Source organism: Antechinus flavipes, chromosome 2 (genome assembly GCF_016432865.1).
Source record: "Antechinus flavipes isolate AdamAnt ecotype Samford, QLD, Australia chromosome 2, AdamAnt_v2, whole genome shotgun sequence".
Classification (NCBI taxonomy): Eukaryota; Metazoa; Chordata; class Mammalia; order Dasyuromorphia; family Dasyuridae; genus Antechinus; species Antechinus flavipes.
This window is the reverse complement of record NC_067399.1, coordinates 44,470,928-44,489,803: the sequence shown is the minus strand read 5'-3', so window position 1 is coordinate 44,489,803 and position 18,876 is coordinate 44,470,928. Positions and strand designations below refer to the sequence as shown.

Below are 18,876 nucleotides of genomic sequence, written 5' to 3'. Positions count from 1 at the left end.
CAATTACTATGTATTTCCTTCCACCCTATTTTCTTGTTTTTCTCTCTATTCTTCTGTAATTTTTTATCCTTTCCCTCTTCAAAAGCATATTATGCTTCCAAACACCATTTTCCTTAATCTGCCCGCTATAACACTTTCCCTTTTTTCTTATCCCATTCTCCTTCTATTTCCCTATTGGGTAAGTTACATTTATACATAAATGAGTGAATATATTCTTCCCTTTTTGAAACATCAAGTCCAATGAAAGTGAGATTGAAACACACTGTTCACTATCCCTTTTTATATTTTCTTGTGCATCTCTTTTATGGGAGAAGATTTTTCCTATTCTACCTCTTCCCCCCCTCTCCCCATCTTCCACTGCAACCCTCTTTCAACTTATTCCTTCCTTCCTCCTTCCCTTCCTTCCTTTCTTTTTTTTCTTCCTTCCTTTCTTTCTCCATCCTTTTTTCCTTCTTTCTTTCTTTCCTTCCTTCCTTCCTTCCTTCCTTCCTTCCTTCCTTCCTTCCTTCCTTTTATTTGGAGATCATTCCAAAATAATCAACTCACATCCATGCCCTCTGTCTATGTAGACCCCCCTATGTTATGAAAAAAAAGTTTATGGAAGGAAAAGTCATGGCAAATTTGGACAGTGCACTAAAAACACAGATATCACCTTATTAACAAAGGTCGGTGGAGTCAAAGCTATGGATTTTCTAGTAGCAATGCATGGCTGTAAGAGTTGGAATATAAGGAAAGCTGAGTGCTATAGAATTGACACTTTCAAATTATGGTTCTAGAAAAGACTTTTAAGAGTCCCTTGGATAGGAAGGGACTGATTTGAAGATCAAATCAGTCAATGCTTAGAGAAAATTATTGAGGATATTTACTGGACCAAGAACTTTGGTCACATAATGAGAAAATGGGGGTCATTGGAAAATACTCTGATGCTGTGAGAAATTGATGGCAAAAGGAAAAGGAGATAGCAGAGGATGTGATGGATGGTCATGGAAACAACGAACATGAACTTGTACAGACTTTGAGAGATAGTAGAGGATAGAAGGGGCTGGCATGCTATGGTCGATGGGATCATGAAAAATCAGAACAACTGAATAACTGAACAACAATGACGACTTCAAACTCATTTTCTGCTTCTAATTTCTCCTACTTCTTTTGCTAAAGGTCCTTGACCAGTGGAATCCAAATGTTTCCGGAACTAAAGATTAGCCCAAATTGTTTATCTAAATCCCTTGGAAACATCAAGGATTAGAATATTTTTCAAGTTTTAAATTGTTTCCTGAAAGATGTTTGTTCACTAAGAATTTCCTCCTTAGTCAGTCAACCTTCATTGTCATGGCAGGAATAATTTGTAGGGTGTGTAACTTGGGGAGATGTGTCCTAGACTACCAAATAAAGGAGGATGATTATCTAGCTTAGTTCAGATATTGACCTTGGGTTTTTTTTTTAAAGTTCTGTTTCAAATTAGGATCATACCATCTCATTTACACAGTACCATTTAGGGAACACTTCTTCTCTGGATTTTGCTGTTCATAGGGAAAGAACTTCAGAGATCATCTAGTCCATCATCTTTAATTTATATATGAAAAAGCTGAAGTTCATTGTAAGATTTAAACTCAACTCCAAATCTAGTATTCTTTTTGCTATAATAACATCTCCTACTTAGTATGCTTTAGAATTGTTTGCTTTGGGAGTTTATTTTTAATAATGAATTTCTTTGTATTTGAAAAATTTTTGTTGGTGTGGGTAGAGTTTTGAACATAGTAGTCTTGTGACCAGCAAGTGGTTAATATAAATCTTTGTCTTAATATAAATCTTTATTGAGTCTAATCAATAGTCAAGAGTTCTTGGTTCAAATCCCAACTCTGATCATTATTGTGTAAACATGAGCATATACCTTTACTTTTCTGAGGCTGAGTTTTTCTAATTAATGAAATATGAAAAAATTCTTCATCTTACATCACCTTTTCTTTTTAAAAATAGTATTTTAATTTTTCCAATTATATGCAAAAATAATTTTCAACATTCACTTTCATAAGATTTTTGAGCTCCATGTTTTCCCCTTCCTCCCTTCCTCAAGATGGCAAGCAATCTGATATAAGTTATAGGTGTACAATCATATTAAATATATTTCCACATTAGTCGTGTTTACATCATTTTTCTTACTATAATCATGTAAGACATGGTATGTAAAGTTGTTGTAAGTAAAGTAATTTATACTATCATTCTCCAAAAGATATATTCTCATTAATGTGGGTATTTCCTATAGTGATGCAGATTGTGATCCATTCATGGTCTCCCTCTTGTGTGACTTTCATTCTTGTCTTCCCATAATTCTAATGAAGAGGTATACTCAACATACCAGAGATTTTACTCAAGTTCTTGTGATATCAAAAGGATGCTGAGGCAGCTAGGTGGCACAGTGAATAGAGCACCAGCTCTGAAATCTGGAGGTCCAGAGTTCAAATCTAACCTCAGATACTTAATACTTCCTAGCTGTGTGACCTTGGCAAGTCACTTAACCCCAATTGCCTCAGGAAAATAATAATTAATAATAATAATAATGTCAACAGAATGATCTATCCTTCATTTATCCCTCATTCTCACAACAAAATTAACTTATCTTCTCTTAACAACACCATTTACATTGTTGCTATTTTATCATTTCTTATAATCTACATAGGCAGAAATCAAGAGAAGAAAACCAAGCAATATTGGTGGAGCTGTGAACTGGTGCAGTCTCTCTAGAAAGAAATTTGGATTTACACCCAAAAGTTACCAAATTGTGTTAGCAATGCCAATACTAAGCATAGGAAAGAAAAAAATAAACCAAAAAGTCCCATAAATAGAAAAATATCCATGTAGCACTTTTTGCAAAGATAAAGAACTGGAAACTAAGGGAAGGAAATATCCATCAATTGAAAAATGGCTAAACAAACTATAATTGAGAAACTGACAGAGGGAGGAATAGGAAGAAGGATGGTAGCCCAGCTCTCTCCCCAAATGACTCCAACAAAGATCAAAGAATACATGACAAAATGGTACTGAAAAATCCAAGGAGCAACCATGGTGGGATGATGGGGGTCTAACCAGGAAGGCACACATAGAATTGTCCAGCTTGCAAAATGTGACTATGTATGGGCAGGGACCAGGAAGAGGAGTGAAAAGACAGAGTAATATAGCTCTGATCCCAGTAGCTGCATGCTCAATATGGACTGAAGCTGGAGCCTGAAGCCAAGGAAGTGTGGACAAGGGGCCTTCAGGGATCTCAGAGCAAAATTGTTAATTCACCCCAGAGACCTAGGCTGCTGCTGGAAGATGACTGACCAAATCAAGTTCATTTGTGAATTCTTGAAATATAGCACTGAAAAATCAGACTTTGATAAAGTCCTAGGATTCGAATGGAGTTACTTGACCAACCCTTAAATCCAAATCATCCTGCCTCTCATTGATTGGCCAACAATAGGACCCAGCCTAATTTTGCTGGCTCAGAGTAATTGTAAATAGTATTTGTTCTGTTTTGGTCAGAAACCATGAGGGTTTTCTCTTCCCAGATTGATTTTTTTTTTTTTTTGAGTAGATATAAGGAGCTATTTTTTTTTTTTTTGCTTTATTTATTAATCTTAATCACTGATTGGGCTTTGCCTCAGTCAAACTGAGATCTACTTTAAAAAAAAATTAGTTTAAAAAGGCAAAGGTCTCCAACTGCATCTTATATCCTGATCTTTATCTTGCCATTGGACCCAGATGGCTCTGGAGGAGAAAGTGAGACTGGTGACTTTGCATAGCCCATCCTCACTTAAATCCAGTTCATAAACAAGCCAAAATATCAACTTCCTGATGTCATTGGGCTTTTTAAGGAATGAAGAACAAATAACAAGAAGTACAGTAACAACAATCAAGACAAGAATTGTAGATAAGCATGAGCCTATATTTCTATTGCTTTGAGTCTGCAGAGCGTTCCAAAATGTGGTTTGGAGTTGGAGCCAGCAATTATCTACTGGCACTCTAAGCAGAGTGAAACTTGCAATCATATTGCCTAGATATAACCTGATATTGAGAATCTTAAAAAGCTTGGACTAAGAAGACAGCAATCAGACTATGCCTTAGTTTAGATTACATAAAGCACTATAAAACCTTGTAGCTTCCTGACCTGACCATTCCCCTGAGATCCATGAAAAAGGCAGCACACAATACTTAGAAAAACTAGTTGCAGAAATTCAGATAATATAGCTTAAAACCATACATAGACCCAACATTTCCTCCAGAAGTTCCCTTAAAGCCCTAACACAAAATTCCAATCAAAAAATAAAGAGCTATTATGAAGGCAGGAAACACAAAACGCAAAACCAGAAGAAAGGAATAACCCCACAGTGTGTATCTACAAGCAATAAAACCCAGTAGGCATTTAATAAATGCTTATTTGCTGTCCTAATTGATGAGGTCCCCAGTAACTGGGTGCAGTTGACAGAAAGGACTGGAGCATTGATGGAATTGCTCCCTGGGGCAGGCAGGAGAATCCCTTTTAGTGCCTCCCTCTGTGGAGTTTGTGGGAGCCCTTCTTGCTATGTCTGATCAGAAATTTGAGTTATGTTAGCCCTCTGAGGTTGAATTTCCCATACCATCTTTGCTGAATCCCTCTTGGGATTATAGCTCAGCACAGAACTCTGCCTCATGATATCTTTCCCCTTACCCCTCCCTCCATGCCACAGGGTGTCTCTCCTTTGATCCCCCCACCAAGCTTCACAGTGTCTCTCACCTCCCAACCATGGCTGTTGATGTCTTTCTCCTGATACGCAACTAACTCTTTCAGGATGCTAAACTCTATGAATTCAGCCTGCCAGCTAAGGGCATGGTCCAACCACAAGGACATCCCCTTTTTTCTGATTCATTGTGAGTTCCACCAGGAAACTTGTCTTTTCTGTTGTTAATTGTCAAAAGCCCTTTCTTTACACTGTGATCTCCCAACTTTATTTCATATTTACTATTCTCGGTGTCTATTGGATCTTTTCATTTTGATTGTAACCTTTTCTTCTAAATAAACCTACTTTTTGCCAAAGAGAATGGCCACTGCGAATTCTTCACATGATTGAACCCCAACATTGGGGGCACATCAATCTCAACATTCGGTGCTGAAGCTCAAACACAATATTTGGAACCAGCAATTGCTCTCTTAAAGCACATCCCTAACTTTGCTCTTGAAGTCCAGTGAGACTTCTATCAAGTCTGCTGGATATCTACTCATCAGACGCTGGCCAGATTTGTAGAGGACACAAAACTGGGAAGAACAGCTATCACTGGGCATCAAGCTTCAGGATACTAAAGGATCTTTGCAGGCTGGAGCATTGGGAGAAAGAAATTAAGAAGAAATTCAATAGGGATAAATATGAAGTCTGGTGTTGGGTCCAACCTAATGTGGAGCACTATGTTCAGGTCTGGGGACTACCATTAAAGATGATAAAGGGAGAAAATGGAGGAAGGGGAAGAAAGGAATGAGCATTTTAAAGCACCTACTATGTTCGGGGCACTGCGCTAAGTGCCTTACAAATATTATCTCATTTGTTCCTCAAAATTACTCTATGGGGTAGATGCTTTTGTCATCTCCATCATATAACTGAGGAATATAGGACAGACAGGTAAATGACTTATCTAAGGTCACACAGCTAGCAAGATTCTGTAGTTGAATTTGAATTCAGGTCTTCCAGCTAAGTGGTCCAGAGGATAAAATGTTGTTCCTATAGTCAAGAAGATTCCTCTTTCTGAATTCAAATCTGGTCTCAGAAGATTCCTCTTTCTGAATTCAAATCTGGTCTCAGACACTTTCTAGCTGTGTGACCCTGTTCCTCAGTTTTCTCACCTGTAAAATGTAATGGAGAAGGAAATGGCAAATCCCTCCAGTATCTCTAGCTAAGAAAACCCTAAATGGGATCAGGAAGAATTGCACACAACTGAAAATGACTCAACAACTTCCTGACTCCAAATCCAGCTCCAGAATTTTATTCTTTGAACCATCTAGCTGGAATTACTTATTTGAAGTCCCCCAGGAAATGGGGGACAAAGAAACTCTCCCAGGAGTCCAGATGTCGATCCCAGGCCCGTGGGGCATCTGCGCCCAGAGCAGAGGAGCCAAGGGGAATGGCTTGGCTGCAAAGGCAGAGGGTCGGGCAAGGCTGGTTTCTCTCTTTCTCCCTTCCCTCCTCTGCCGATGAACAGTTTGAGGACTTTGTTTTCCATTCCCCTGGCTTCTGTCAGGGAGCTGCTGATAGATCTCACCTTTCCTATTCCAGAAATCCACAGAATTGCTCATCAACAACTTCTCTTTTGGAAACAATCTCTTGCAAGTGTCTGCAATCTTTCAGGGAAGTACTACAAGTGTAGGCAGTGGTATAAGTAATATCACTGTAGCCATGTTTGACCATTGAAGAAAATGGGCCAGTCCAGATTGTGGGAGTGTAATAGGAGTATAGTAGGACTGAAAATCCTGAATTCAAGTGAATCTCAGACCTTCCACATCACGAACATCAGAAGGGAAGATTACTGACTCTCTCAAAACAACTTCTCTTACCCAAAAAGAATTATGAACCCAGATATGAAGTAATTACAGATAAATCCCCAGAAGAAGAAGGCAGAATCCCTGGCAAGGCTTTTTACCTTTCTTAAAATTCCAAAATCCTTTATGAACAAATACCAGTGAATTGTAATACTTAAACTGCTCACTTGGCACCCCTCTCCCATGCCAGCTAGAGTAGCATAAACGTATTAGCAGCTCACCCAGGGCCCAAATCTGGAGTAGGAAGATTCTGGGACTTTGACACTGAATAATCCTTTTGCTCCCCTAAGAAATGGCAACATTTACTCGGTTCAAGCACCGAGTAAGTGCAAGCATATGAAGAAAAAGCGAGCGGAGCAAGAATTGGACAAGCTTAAAACAGCCTTGCCTGATCTGAACACATGGTCTAGTTTAGGGGCACAAGCCTCCTTTTCCCCACCAAGGTGGATATGGGGCTCAGTGACAGTCTAAGAAACAGCCCAAGTTCAGAGAGGTTCAAGAGCAGGCTTAGCTTCAGGGGATTGGAATTTTGGGCCAGAGTACTCCTGGAGACCATCTCAATTTCAGAATGGTTGTGACCTCTGTGGTGGAAGAAGTGACCACTCCAATAAAAAACCAATACCCCAAAGAATGAAGTATAGCAATGGTTTAAAATACTTACCAATTTTACCCACGGGCCAAAGAGATATCTGTCCTTTCAGTCATAAGTCAAGGTTGGGAGAAGAGTCTTAGAGCCACAGCACTCATCAGAATGAAAGTTAGCAATGAGTAAATCCTTCGTGTGGCAATTTTTAAGAAGACAGACATATATTTGAAGAAGGATGACATCGCCCTTTTGTTTTGTACAAGGAAGGGAATTAGAGCTGTCATCTTAATAAATCTACTTCCTGATAACCAACTTTTCTTTCAGACGAGAGCTTTTGAACATGGCACAAGTCTCTGAGCTTTTAATAATCGCTTCCTCACTTATGTGAAGATTTCAGAGAGCTGATATCATGACTTTGAAATTATTTTCCTTGGAGGCTTCCCTTCTAAGTGCAACAGGTCTTTATTACTTACCCAGAGATCTCAATTAGAAGACTCGGTTGCTGTGGAATTCAATTGCTCCCATCACCTTAAAGTGGGCTTTTTTTGGTATGTGCAAGATTCCCAAGCATCATCAGTTTCCAAACAAAAATGAATCTGATCTTAAATAATTTTTTGTGAGATCTCATTGGATCTCTGACTCAGTGTCTATTGGAAGAAAATGGAAAACTTGGTTTTACCAGAAGAGTCTTTTGGGACCTTTTTCTATTTCATGTCATCCATATTAACCATTCATTTAATTCAACAATCTCACTAATGAGAACACACACACACACACACACACATACACACACTACACACACACACACACACACACACACACACACACACTACACACACATCCATTGATCTGTTGTCCTTTGTACTCAAAGACCAAAATGACATCATGATGTTGGGGTTAACATATAGTGTATTCAGTTGTGGTTGGTCAGTCCAAAACAAGCTTGGAAGGTCCTATCCTAGGTTGTGCACAAAGAGTCTGCATAAATACTTGGGATGGAGATGTTTCTAAATTCATGCATTGCACATTTTTTTCGAGCTATCACGATTTTGTTTTGCTCTTGGAACCTTCTTTCATGTGGAGTTCTGTACCACTGTAGCCCATATCTCATGATTAATACCAAAGTTCTTCGGAGAGACCTTGAGAGAATCCTTTTTCTGACCTCCATCTGAGCACTTGCTTTTTGGGAGGTTCTCTGTAAAATAGTCATTTGACATTTGAACAATGTGGCCAGCCCATTGAAGTTGTGTTCTCTGCAGTAGAGTTTGAATGGCTGGCAGTTTGGCTCAAAAAGTACCTCAGCGTCTAGTATTTTATCTTGCTAGGTGATTTTCAGAACCTTGCTACAAATTTAAATGGAAGTTCAGTTTTCTGGCACAGTGCTAGTATAGCATCTCGATTTCACATATAAAAATGATGTCAGAACAAAGGATGTGTAAACCTTCAGTTTGGTAAAGCTAATAATTCTTCTCTCCCACACTTTCCTTCAGAGCCTCCCAAACGTAAGCTAATTCTGACAATGTGAGGATCATCTATGTGTACCTCCCTAGAAAATACATTGCCAAAGTAAGTGAATTTATCCACAATATTCAGAATTTCTCCATTTGCTGTAATCATTGAGTTTACATATAAATGGAGTGGTGCTTGCCTGTAGATGACCTCTGTTTTCTTGGTATCGTCCAAAATTAATACAAATGGCAGAGAACTGATCCATGCTCTATGACTTCTCAGCCTCAGAGGCTGCATCGAGTATACAATTACCCTCAAACAAAAAGGGGCACACTTACTCTGCCCCATTTTACTTTTGGCTGGTAGCTTTTTCTTTTCTTTTTTGCTGAGGCAATTGGGGTTAAGTGACTTGCCCAGGGTCACACAACTAGGATGTGTTAAGTGTCTAGGGCCACATTTGAACTCAAGTCCTCCTGACTTCGAGGCTGGTGCTCTATCCACTGCACCACTTTCACTGTAATTACTGTAAATAATTTACCACCATTACAGTAGATAACCTTGATACATGCTCATTGAAGGTACTGCCCAACATTGCTGGAAACATCATGTTAAAAACTATGGGAAATCAAACACACAACCATGGTTCACTCCACTAGTGGGAAAGACAAGAGCATTATCCGTCCCCCAGCTCTGATTTTGGCAAGCTGATCTTCATTTGCCAGTCTTGTTTCACTCAGGATTACTTATTTGGATTCTATACTTGCTGCGTTTTCTCAGAAGAAGAGCTGTTGTTTGTTTTTTTTTTTTTTTTTCCAATTCTACTAGATTTACTGTGCACTTAGACGTACATAAAATCAACTTCACAAATGTTTTCGTAAAATTTTTTGTGTATTTCAACTGCAGGGTAGATCCCTGCCTGCCACAGTAAGCAGGCTAGGGTTGGATGATGCACACTTTTGGGAGGGCAACTTTTCTAGCCCCTTCCTCACACCAGGAAGTGAGCAGTGTGGTCCTTAAAAACGGTATTCAGACATGTTGGGGGCTGCCAAGTCCCACTGCTGCTTCAGTCTCGTGGGACGACAACCCTATGGTCTGAGTTACCTCTGTGAAGGATTATGACTATAGCTATTGCTTCTTCACTAGCCCACCACAAGTCTTTGAAATAGATAAAATATTAATTTAGTAAAATACTTGTTTTACATTTTAGACAAGGAAACTGAGGCAAGCAGAGGTCAAATGATTTGTCAGGGCCACAAAAAATCTGAAGCTGGATTTCAGTTGGGGTCTTCCTGACTCCAAATGCAGGCTTTTATCTATTTTATCTCCTACTTAGCTGCTTTGGATATTCTAGATCTACAGGCCAGGAAATACAAGAAGTAATATTACTCTCTTGATAGTGATCTGCAGGTACTGATAGAAATGCTTACATGATCAAAAGATGCAATGCAAGGACATACTCAAGGTCTATCCAAAAAACTTTGAAATCGATTGTAACATGGGAGACTGTCAAAAGGACCTCCCAACAAAGCATGACCTCATCAAAGAAGGTGCTGTGTTCTATGAACAAAGCAGAATTCTAGTGGACTCAAAAGATATGTGAGATGTGCACATTTATAGATATAGCCATTCAAATATTCCCATTATTTGTGCTGGACCTGTGCTGCAGCCTTCCAAGCTCATATCACTCTGATGAGTGATGAGAGTCAAACACACTAACTTGACTCTAACATCTCCCCAGAATATTTTAATGAAGGGGCAGCATCTCCAAAGATACACATTAAGTTGAACAACAGAAACAATATCCAATCCTCAGTCATCAAATTCTTTCACTTCATGATGCCCAGAGGCTCATCTCCTGGCTGTATTTATGGTCTGGCCATCTCTTTGTGGTGCATAGCATCAGCCTAGATACTCAACTGCTGTCCTAAAACCAGTAAATCTTGCCTTTGCTATATTCATACACCATCCTCTCACACCACCAAACCACTTGATTTGTATCAAGGTATGAGGCTTTCATAAAAAACTGCCATTATAACCTCCAGTTTTATATTTGTGTGATTTAAAAACAACAGAATGAATAAAGTATAAGAATGAGAATTAGATACAAAGCTGTTTATTTCAAATAAAGGTCAAAGTATGAAATTAAATTTCTGTATGATTTTTACGTCTCAGCTAGTCTTCAGCATAAATCTATTAGCAAATAACAAGGGAAATTCAAATAAGTCTTGAATTCTCTTTTTTATTTAGATTATGTCTCATGTTATAAATGTCAGAGTAAGATATAAATAAGAAACATGGTCCCTACAGAGAAAAAAAAGCAAAAGGGATGGGAAATTTTTTAAACCAATTTTAATTTTTGTTTTTATGTCACATTTTTCAATATATACCAGTATCCCTTAGAATGAGGGTGAAAAACTGCAAACTTATCAACACAAAAGTCTGACATTATATACAGTGTTCCCCATCCATAACTCCCCATCTCTACAAAGAAGTGGGAAGACAACTTCTTCTAACATTTTTCTTCTTTTAGGCCAAGCTTAGTCATTATTATTTTGAAGTCAGTTCAGTTTCAGTAGTTTTGTTCCTATTGATCGTTCAGTTTATATTACTGTAATCTTTGTGTATATTAATTTCTTTCTTCTGCTTTTTTGTCAGTCTTACCATGTTTTTCTGCATTCATTTCTTATATCACAGTGATGTTACTTAGAAACCACAACTTGTTTTATCATTCCTGAAACAATGGACATTTTCTGCTCCTTACTGCTACAAAAATCGCTTTTCTACATTTTGGGAAATATGGCATCTTTATCTTTCTCAACATAAGCTACTTGAGAGTGAGGACGGTCCTCTATTTTGTGTCTCCACAGCATAGCACAAGACCTAGCACACAGTAGGCACTTAATGCTACTGAATTTGTGAATAAATGCTACTGGGTAAGAAAATGAATGTTTGGGCTATTTTCTTCAATTTACTCTAAAAATGCTTTTAAAAATGGTTGGATCAAGCCATAGCTTAGTGGTTGATTTTCAAAGTCAGGTAATCAAAATTTAATTGCTGTTTTCTTTGGTAGTTAGCAAGCTGTATTTAGTCAATTGGATGAGATCTGTGAAATTTCAGGAATCTGTGAACTTGGGTGGGAAAAAAATTACATCCTTATTTTCATTAACTTCTAAGTGAATCTTAGCATTTCCATCAATTATTTGAAAACATTATCCTGAGAAATGTTTTAAAGATTTCACCAGACTTCCAAAGAAGTTCACACCACAAAAAAGGGTTAAAAACCTCTGATCTTTCACTTTGTTAGGTCATGTAAAAACAAAGTGATTTTCTTGTTTCTAAATTTCAGTAGTATTTCATTTTTTCCATAAACATGTATTTTTCCACATTCATTTTTGTTTTGTGTTCCAAATTTTTCTCCTTTCCTCCCTTGCCTCCCCCTTCCCCGAGACAGCAAGTAATATGATATAGTTAAATATGTGCAGTCCTTTTAAACATATTTCCATATTTGCCATGTTGTGCAAGAAAAATCAGACCAAAAGGGAAAAAAAATCATGAGAAAAAAAAGTAAATACAAGTAAGAATACTATGCTTTGACCATATTCAGTCTCTATAGTTCTCTTTTTGAATGCAGATGGCATTTTCCAACCTAAGTCTATAGAAATTGTCTTGAATCCTCATTGTTGAAGAGCCAAGTCCATCACACGTGACCATCACATAATCTTGTCGTTACTGTATATAATGTTCTCTTGGATTAGCTCACTTGACTCAGCATCAGCTCACGTCTTTCCTGGCTTTTCTGAAATCAGCCTGTTCATCATTTGTTACAGAATCCTATTCCATAACATTTGTATACTATAATTTATTTAGCATTCCCCAAATGATGGGCATCCACTCAGTTTCAGTTCCTTGCCACTACAAAAAGGACTGCCACAAACATTTTTGCACATGTGGGTTCTTTCCCATCTTTTATGATTTCTTTGGAATATAGATCTAATAGTAGCACTGCTGGATCAGAGTATGCAGTTTTACAGCCCTTTGGGCATAGCTCCAAATTGCTCTCCAGAATGGTTAGCTCTTTTCAAATTCACTAATAAAGAAGTAGTGTCTCAATTTTCCTTCATGACTCCAATATTTATTATCTTTTCCTGTCATCTAGGCCAATCTGAGATAGTCTGAAATGATACCTCAGAGTTGTCTTAATCTGTATTTCTTTAATCAAGTCATTTAAATCATTTTTTCATATGACTAGAAATGGCTTTAATGTCTTCATCCGAAAACTATCTGTTCATATGTTTTGACCACACTGGGGAATAACTTGATTTCTTAAACGTTTGAGTAAATTCTCTATATATTTTAGAAATGAAGTCTTTATCAGAAATACTGGATGTAAAATTTTTTTCCCCATCTTTTTGCATCCCTCCTAATCTTGGCTGCATTGAAAACCAAGCAATTTTCAAAGGACCCATAACTAGCTTTTAATATTACTAGGTTTTCACAGGTTCAACCAATTTACATCGCTCTTTGCCAAGGGACCCTGTAATAGCAGTGGAAGGATACTGCTTCTGGTGTCAAAGAGTACAAATTCCCATCTATGAGCTTTATTAAATCTGTAACTGACCTTACTTCTTAATTTCCCTAGACCTATTTCCTCATCTTAAGAATGAGATCATTGAAACAGATGACCTCCAAGATCCCAAATCCCCTCTACATCCAATGAGAACAATAGGAATCACATAGTAGAATTTTTACCTTCCTCTGCAGCCTATTACTTTTTTTTTTTTTTTTAAAGTGAGTATTACTGCAGAATGAATAATGTACCAGACTTGGGCATTAGGAAGACATGCATTCAAATCTTTCCTCAGACATTTAATAGGTGTGGGATCCCAGGTAAATCACTTAACTAACCTCTTTGTTTTGGTTTCTTCTATAAAATGAAGGGACTGGAATTGATGGACCCTAAGGTCCCTTCCAGCTTTAAATCTTTGTTACTATGACTAGGCATTCAGACAGCTTTAAGGTCCTGATTATTATTTTTTAATGCACAACATAAATTTATATTTTATCTTGCAGAAATAGCACTAGCTTAATGCCAAAGGAGCAATACTTATAGGTTAAAATAAACTAGCATGCTCTGGCTTAAAAATTTACAATAATAAATATTTCAAACAATTCCTGGAAGACAGCATGCTACAGCAGATACCTGGACATAGGAACCAAGTAAGAGCATGAAAGAAACTCCACCTTCAATATATCTAATTCTGAATATCGATGACTGGGTGGATAAAACATTTGAGGGAATATGAAAAGCACTTTGGGATCTTGAAGTATTATATGACTATCTAGTGTTACCATATTTTCCAAATTTGTCTGCTTTTAAATTTTCTTACATAGTCACATTTGTTAACAGATCAATAATAATACTGGTTACTAATCAAGCATCAGTCTTTTCAACTCCCCCACCTTTTACAACTGCTCATTCTATGAAACTTAGTCTGATCTTTTCTCCTGACATCTTGCACTAATTCTTTCTGAATTCAATCCTCCTTGCTACATTCTTAGCACCAAATTTTTTTATCAATTTGTTTCTAGTATTCTCATCATCTTTCTGCAAATCCACATCATCTTGTCGGGTCCAGATTGGATAACCATCAGATCGCTGGCCTGTCTGCAAAAAGGAACAAGTGGCTTCCAGTTCTCCACTGTTTTTCAAGAAAGCTTGTGTAACTGTTGCTAGATCCACACTAAATTCCTCCATTAAATGTTTGATGACTTTGATGGCAGCTCCCACCTCAGGTGAAGGGCTTGAACTGCTTTCTTCTGCTTCAGGCTGTGTTTCCAATACAACAGAGTCTTCAACGACCTCACTGTCTTTTGGAGCCTCTTTCAAATTAGAGTTATTTTTTTCAGGACTGGTCAGCTCTCCATTTTTAGTAACAGTTAATTCAAGGTCAGGGGTCTGATCATGAACCTAAAAGTAATGAAATCAGAAAACTGAAGAAGTTCATATTCTCTAAGCAATTGTTACAGAATTGCATAACTGTAATTCCCTGATTTTACAGACAAAAGAGACCCACGGTAGCAAAGTGATTTTCTACTCGACATCACCAGTTACTAGCAGAATAAGTGAAAAAAAGACTCTCCTTATTCTAGTTCATATTGTGAACTGTACTGCCACTTCTACTCTTTAAATTCCCATCCACTCTACATGGTAGAAAGATTAATATAAATCATAGTAATATTAAGAGTTTCTACAGTAGAAATATAAAGTCAAATGCAAATCACTGGCTAGCAAGAAGTAGCTATTTCCTATAGATTTAACTTATTATTAAAATTAATTTAAGATTTTTTTTTTTTTTTGTTTCCAAAACAGACTAATATGATCATTTTACTGGCTAATCTTCAGTGTGGAATAGTAGAAATACAGCTAACTCAAAGATGGAGTAGTCCTAGGTTCAAGCCTCATTTCTGACACATGCTGGCTATGTGGCCTGGGCCACACCAAATGCCTAAGTACCCAAGGCAACTCAAGAAAGTGATGATCTATGTAGTAGAGAACCCTATGCCACTCTGGTCCAATTCCTATCCCTGTTCCCGATTGGCTTTACTTTCTGGTTCTTCCACTTTGGAATGTCAGTACATGCTAGATATTGTATTAACCATGGTAGAGAATATATAGACACAAAGTCACACTTGATAAAAAGACAGAAAGTTGACATATTTTCTTTTTTTTTGTTTAAAATTAGGCTTATATTCCTGAGAACTGTTAAAGTTGCTTTTCTAAAACCATAAACCACAATTTAAATAAAGAAGAAAAAATGAGTTTGGGACCAATGCCCAAAGGAAATGTATTTTCTAAATGAACATACCTATAGTATTGTTCTCCCTCCTTGAATGGAACAAGTTTCTAGTTCTAATAAATCCTTTGCCCAGGACTATCTTGAGGACCCCTTACCTTCACAATTACATTCTAAACTGCTCATGTGTCTATGCCTACATTTCTGGTTTGTGCTGAGCAGTAGATCAAAGGAGATGAACAGGAGGTGGAAAAATGTATTTAAGAAAATGCTTTCTACAAACCTCACTTTCTTCAACCTCCTGATTTGCAGGGCACAAAACCTCTTCTTCTGTTGTTTCACTTTCCTGCACTGGCTTCTCTGCATTTTCTTCCTCAGGCAGATCAGGGGCTTTTTTCTTCTGTGGTTCTAAAAAAGACAAAAAAATAAAAACAAACATACCCCCCCAAAATTGTCAAGTATTAGCTATTCTTGCCCATGTACTTTGATCCAAGGATGGATCTCAGGAATATATCTTTTGATTCAACTGATACCTGAGGAAGAAACAATATATAATAGCAAAGAACTTCTACTTTCACTTCTGAAAAACAATTGCCCAAATAACATCAGTATTTCTGGATCATGAAATGCAAAATAAACCCATTTTTCTATTTAAATAAAAAGGCTAAAAATGTTTCTCAATGTCAATTTTCTCAAGCAAATCAATAATTTTAAAAGCTTATCTCATTTTAAAATCAAGGTTTTTTTCAAGAACAAAGGACCTCAAATTTTTTTCTTAAAACTATTGAGAAATATACATACTGGAAATTCTTTTTTTTTTTTAATTTAAAATCCTTGTAGTTTTTTTTTTAATCAATCAAGTGCTATGCTATCATCACTAGGCAATGAGGATCCAAATATTTTTGATAACACGAGTTTATAAAGAACTATATGTATGTTCCTTTGAGTCTAATAGTTTCTTCTAGATACAGCAATTGCCAAAGCAACCTTTTAGGTCTTGGAGCTAAAAGCTCCCCCTTCAGGAATTTGCCACAGGTTATTTCTAGTGAAAGAAAAGGAAAGAGAAGGTTGATTTGGTGATCTTCTACTTAGAAAATTTAACGTTAAAACACTAATGCTTGTTACTATGTGTCTTGGATGACGAGTTAAAACAGAAAAAGTAAGATCTTATACTTGCACTAAATCATACCATTTAAAAGGCCTTTCACATGTTACCTAATTTGATGTTCACAAGCCTCTCAAGTAAGCAAAATAAAAAAACGTATTAGTGTTTTTTTCTCATGAAGAAATGAAGGCTCAGAGAGGCTAAGTGATTTAGCCCATGTCACACAACTCACAGGTGAAGAAACAACCCATTCTAAAAACAATGCTCTTTCTACTATATTTTATGTTAAGTGGATATATATATATATGTATGTATGTATGTATGTATATATATGTATGTATGTATATATGTATACATATATACATACATACATATATATGTATGTATATATATATATATGGATAGGGTCAAAAGAGCAGCTGCTGCACAATTCCATAAACTCCACCAGTGAGTTAATGGCTTATAAAGGGCTAAGACACTTGGTTCTAAAGCACTAAACAAAATCAACAAAGGCAGCAAAGTTGAATTGTTCAAGTGTTTAAAAAAAAAAAAACACCTATAATTGACTCTATTCTTGCTGTTATTTTAAATGGCTTCCTTTGGGTAGTTATTGTCTAAGCTGCCCCTTTAGTGCTTAAAGACAGATGAGTGCTGCATGGGGGCTGGGGGGGGGGGGTGTCATTTCTGGGGACCAGCAAAAATTAGCTAAAAGGCAGTTTAAGAGAGCTAAAGAGTTCTTTGGCAAAGCTGGTCATTGGGTTTGTCTGAGGTCACCAAAGGCGGCAGGTCCAGGGCTCTGGGTTCCTTAACAATTACTATTTGCTTGGAATCATATATACTTGTGTGTAAACATGTCTCATAGTCCCTTCACATCACTCAACACCCTGCTCTGTACAGTGGTTACTGAGGGAGCTTTTGTTTTGGGTTTTGGAGAGGGAACTGTTCTCAGTAAGTGCAAAGGCCCACAAGTAACTTGGGAAAACTTGGCCTCCGAACAATGCCAGACCAAAAAAGGTCTCCTGGATGCCAAGGGAAAAAAGGTGTCCAGGAGGCAGGTGCTTGTGGGGGCGGGGCAGTGTCCAGTAAAAGTGGTCTTTACCACTGTCGTCAGGTTCTGTTTCTTCCGCTTTTCTCTTGGGCTTCTGGGCCGGGCTGACCGCTTCCTCGGCCTCCAGGTACTTCTGCTCCAAACCCTTCAGGTGCTTCAAGTAGCGGTCCTTCATGGACTGCCAGGGCCGCTGGGTGAGGGCTGCTTTCTCCAGCCCCTTCCACAGCGCGGTGCCCGAGAGGGCGTTGGGGGAGCGGGCATTGTCCTTCACGTAGCGGACTATGGCCGCGTCCTCGGCTTCAGTGTAGGCCTCCTCGGGCTCTCTCGAGGTTGCCTCAGGGCTCTCGGGCTCCCGGCGGCCCAGGCGGTAGTCCTCCAAGGCAAGTCGCTCATTGCGCTCTACGCAGTCAGTGATGTACTGCGTGGAGATGAAGTCCCCCAAGGCCTCAGCCTGGGCCTCCCCAGGCTGGGCCAGCAGCACTGCCTCGGGTTCCTGCACCCGGCACAGCGTGCCTCCTCCGTGCAGAATGAGTGTGGAGAGGCGCCGCTTGGCGGGACCCGGCCGCACATAGAACGAGATCGAGCTGCCGTCCTCACGGACAAAGAGCGTCCGCGAGTGGGTCGGGTCATTGGGATCCTTACCCATCTCTAGGCCTTCAGCCATGACGTGCAGGGACCTCCGAGAAAAGTGGAAATGCGGGTGCAAGTACGTCAGAGGCCGGAAGGTGCCTTTATGTACCTGCGTTCACCCAGGAACTCAACCAGCACCAAGACCTCACACTCTTAGAAGAGGGTCAAAAAATCCGCCAATTCCCCAAGCCTTTTCTGCGCATGCGTTCGCCCACAAATGAGTCGCTAAGAAGTCTTCGCGCATGCGAGTTTATTCCACAACAGGAAAAAGCAGCTCCACTCTGAGGCTCACCCCAACCGCGTCCACTCCTAGACCGCGAGGAAACAGCCTGGGTGCTGCCCTCTCCCTCTCAGTACGGACAGGAAAGGGAAGCTGAGGCACTGACTGGGATGGGGACAACCTGACTTGCAGAGCAGGTCGACTCTCTTGGCGTGGTCCAGCCGGCCTCGAAACTGGGAGGGAACAAGAGCAAGCGGGTATAACTTGGAAACTTCCACCCGGAAGTGGCAGACTTCATGGGAGTGACCCGGAAGTAGTTTCCTGACGCTCCCTTCTCTCTTTCCGGTTGGATTCTGGGAGAAAGATGGCGATACTGTAAAGAGCTGCTGTAGCTGAAGATAGAAACAGGACGAAACTGAGAACGAATTTAGGGAATAATCGCTGCTGACTGAGATTTTAGGGCCTGTGGGATCCTTAGGGACTGAGACTTGAGGCCACTT

The 18,876-nt window shown here is 38.8% G+C and overlaps 1 protein-coding gene across 1 annotated transcript; it reads right to left on the bottom strand.

The window, feature by feature from the left end:
* Window positions 1-10,676: 10,676 nt before the first annotated feature.
* Window positions 10,677-18,775, bottom strand: TERF2IP (TERF2 interacting protein). Its single transcript, XM_051974669.1, has 3 exons — window positions 17,578-18,775; window positions 15,657-15,781; window positions 10,677-14,547 (listed from the first exon to the last, which is right to left on the bottom strand). Exons 1-3 carry the CDS (start codon window positions 18,188-18,190, stop codon window positions 14,098-14,100), a joined length of 1,188 nt encoding a protein of 395 aa, XP_051830629.1. The 5' UTR covers window positions 18,191-18,775; the 3' UTR covers window positions 10,677-14,097.
* Window positions 18,776-18,876: the final 101 nt, after the last annotated feature.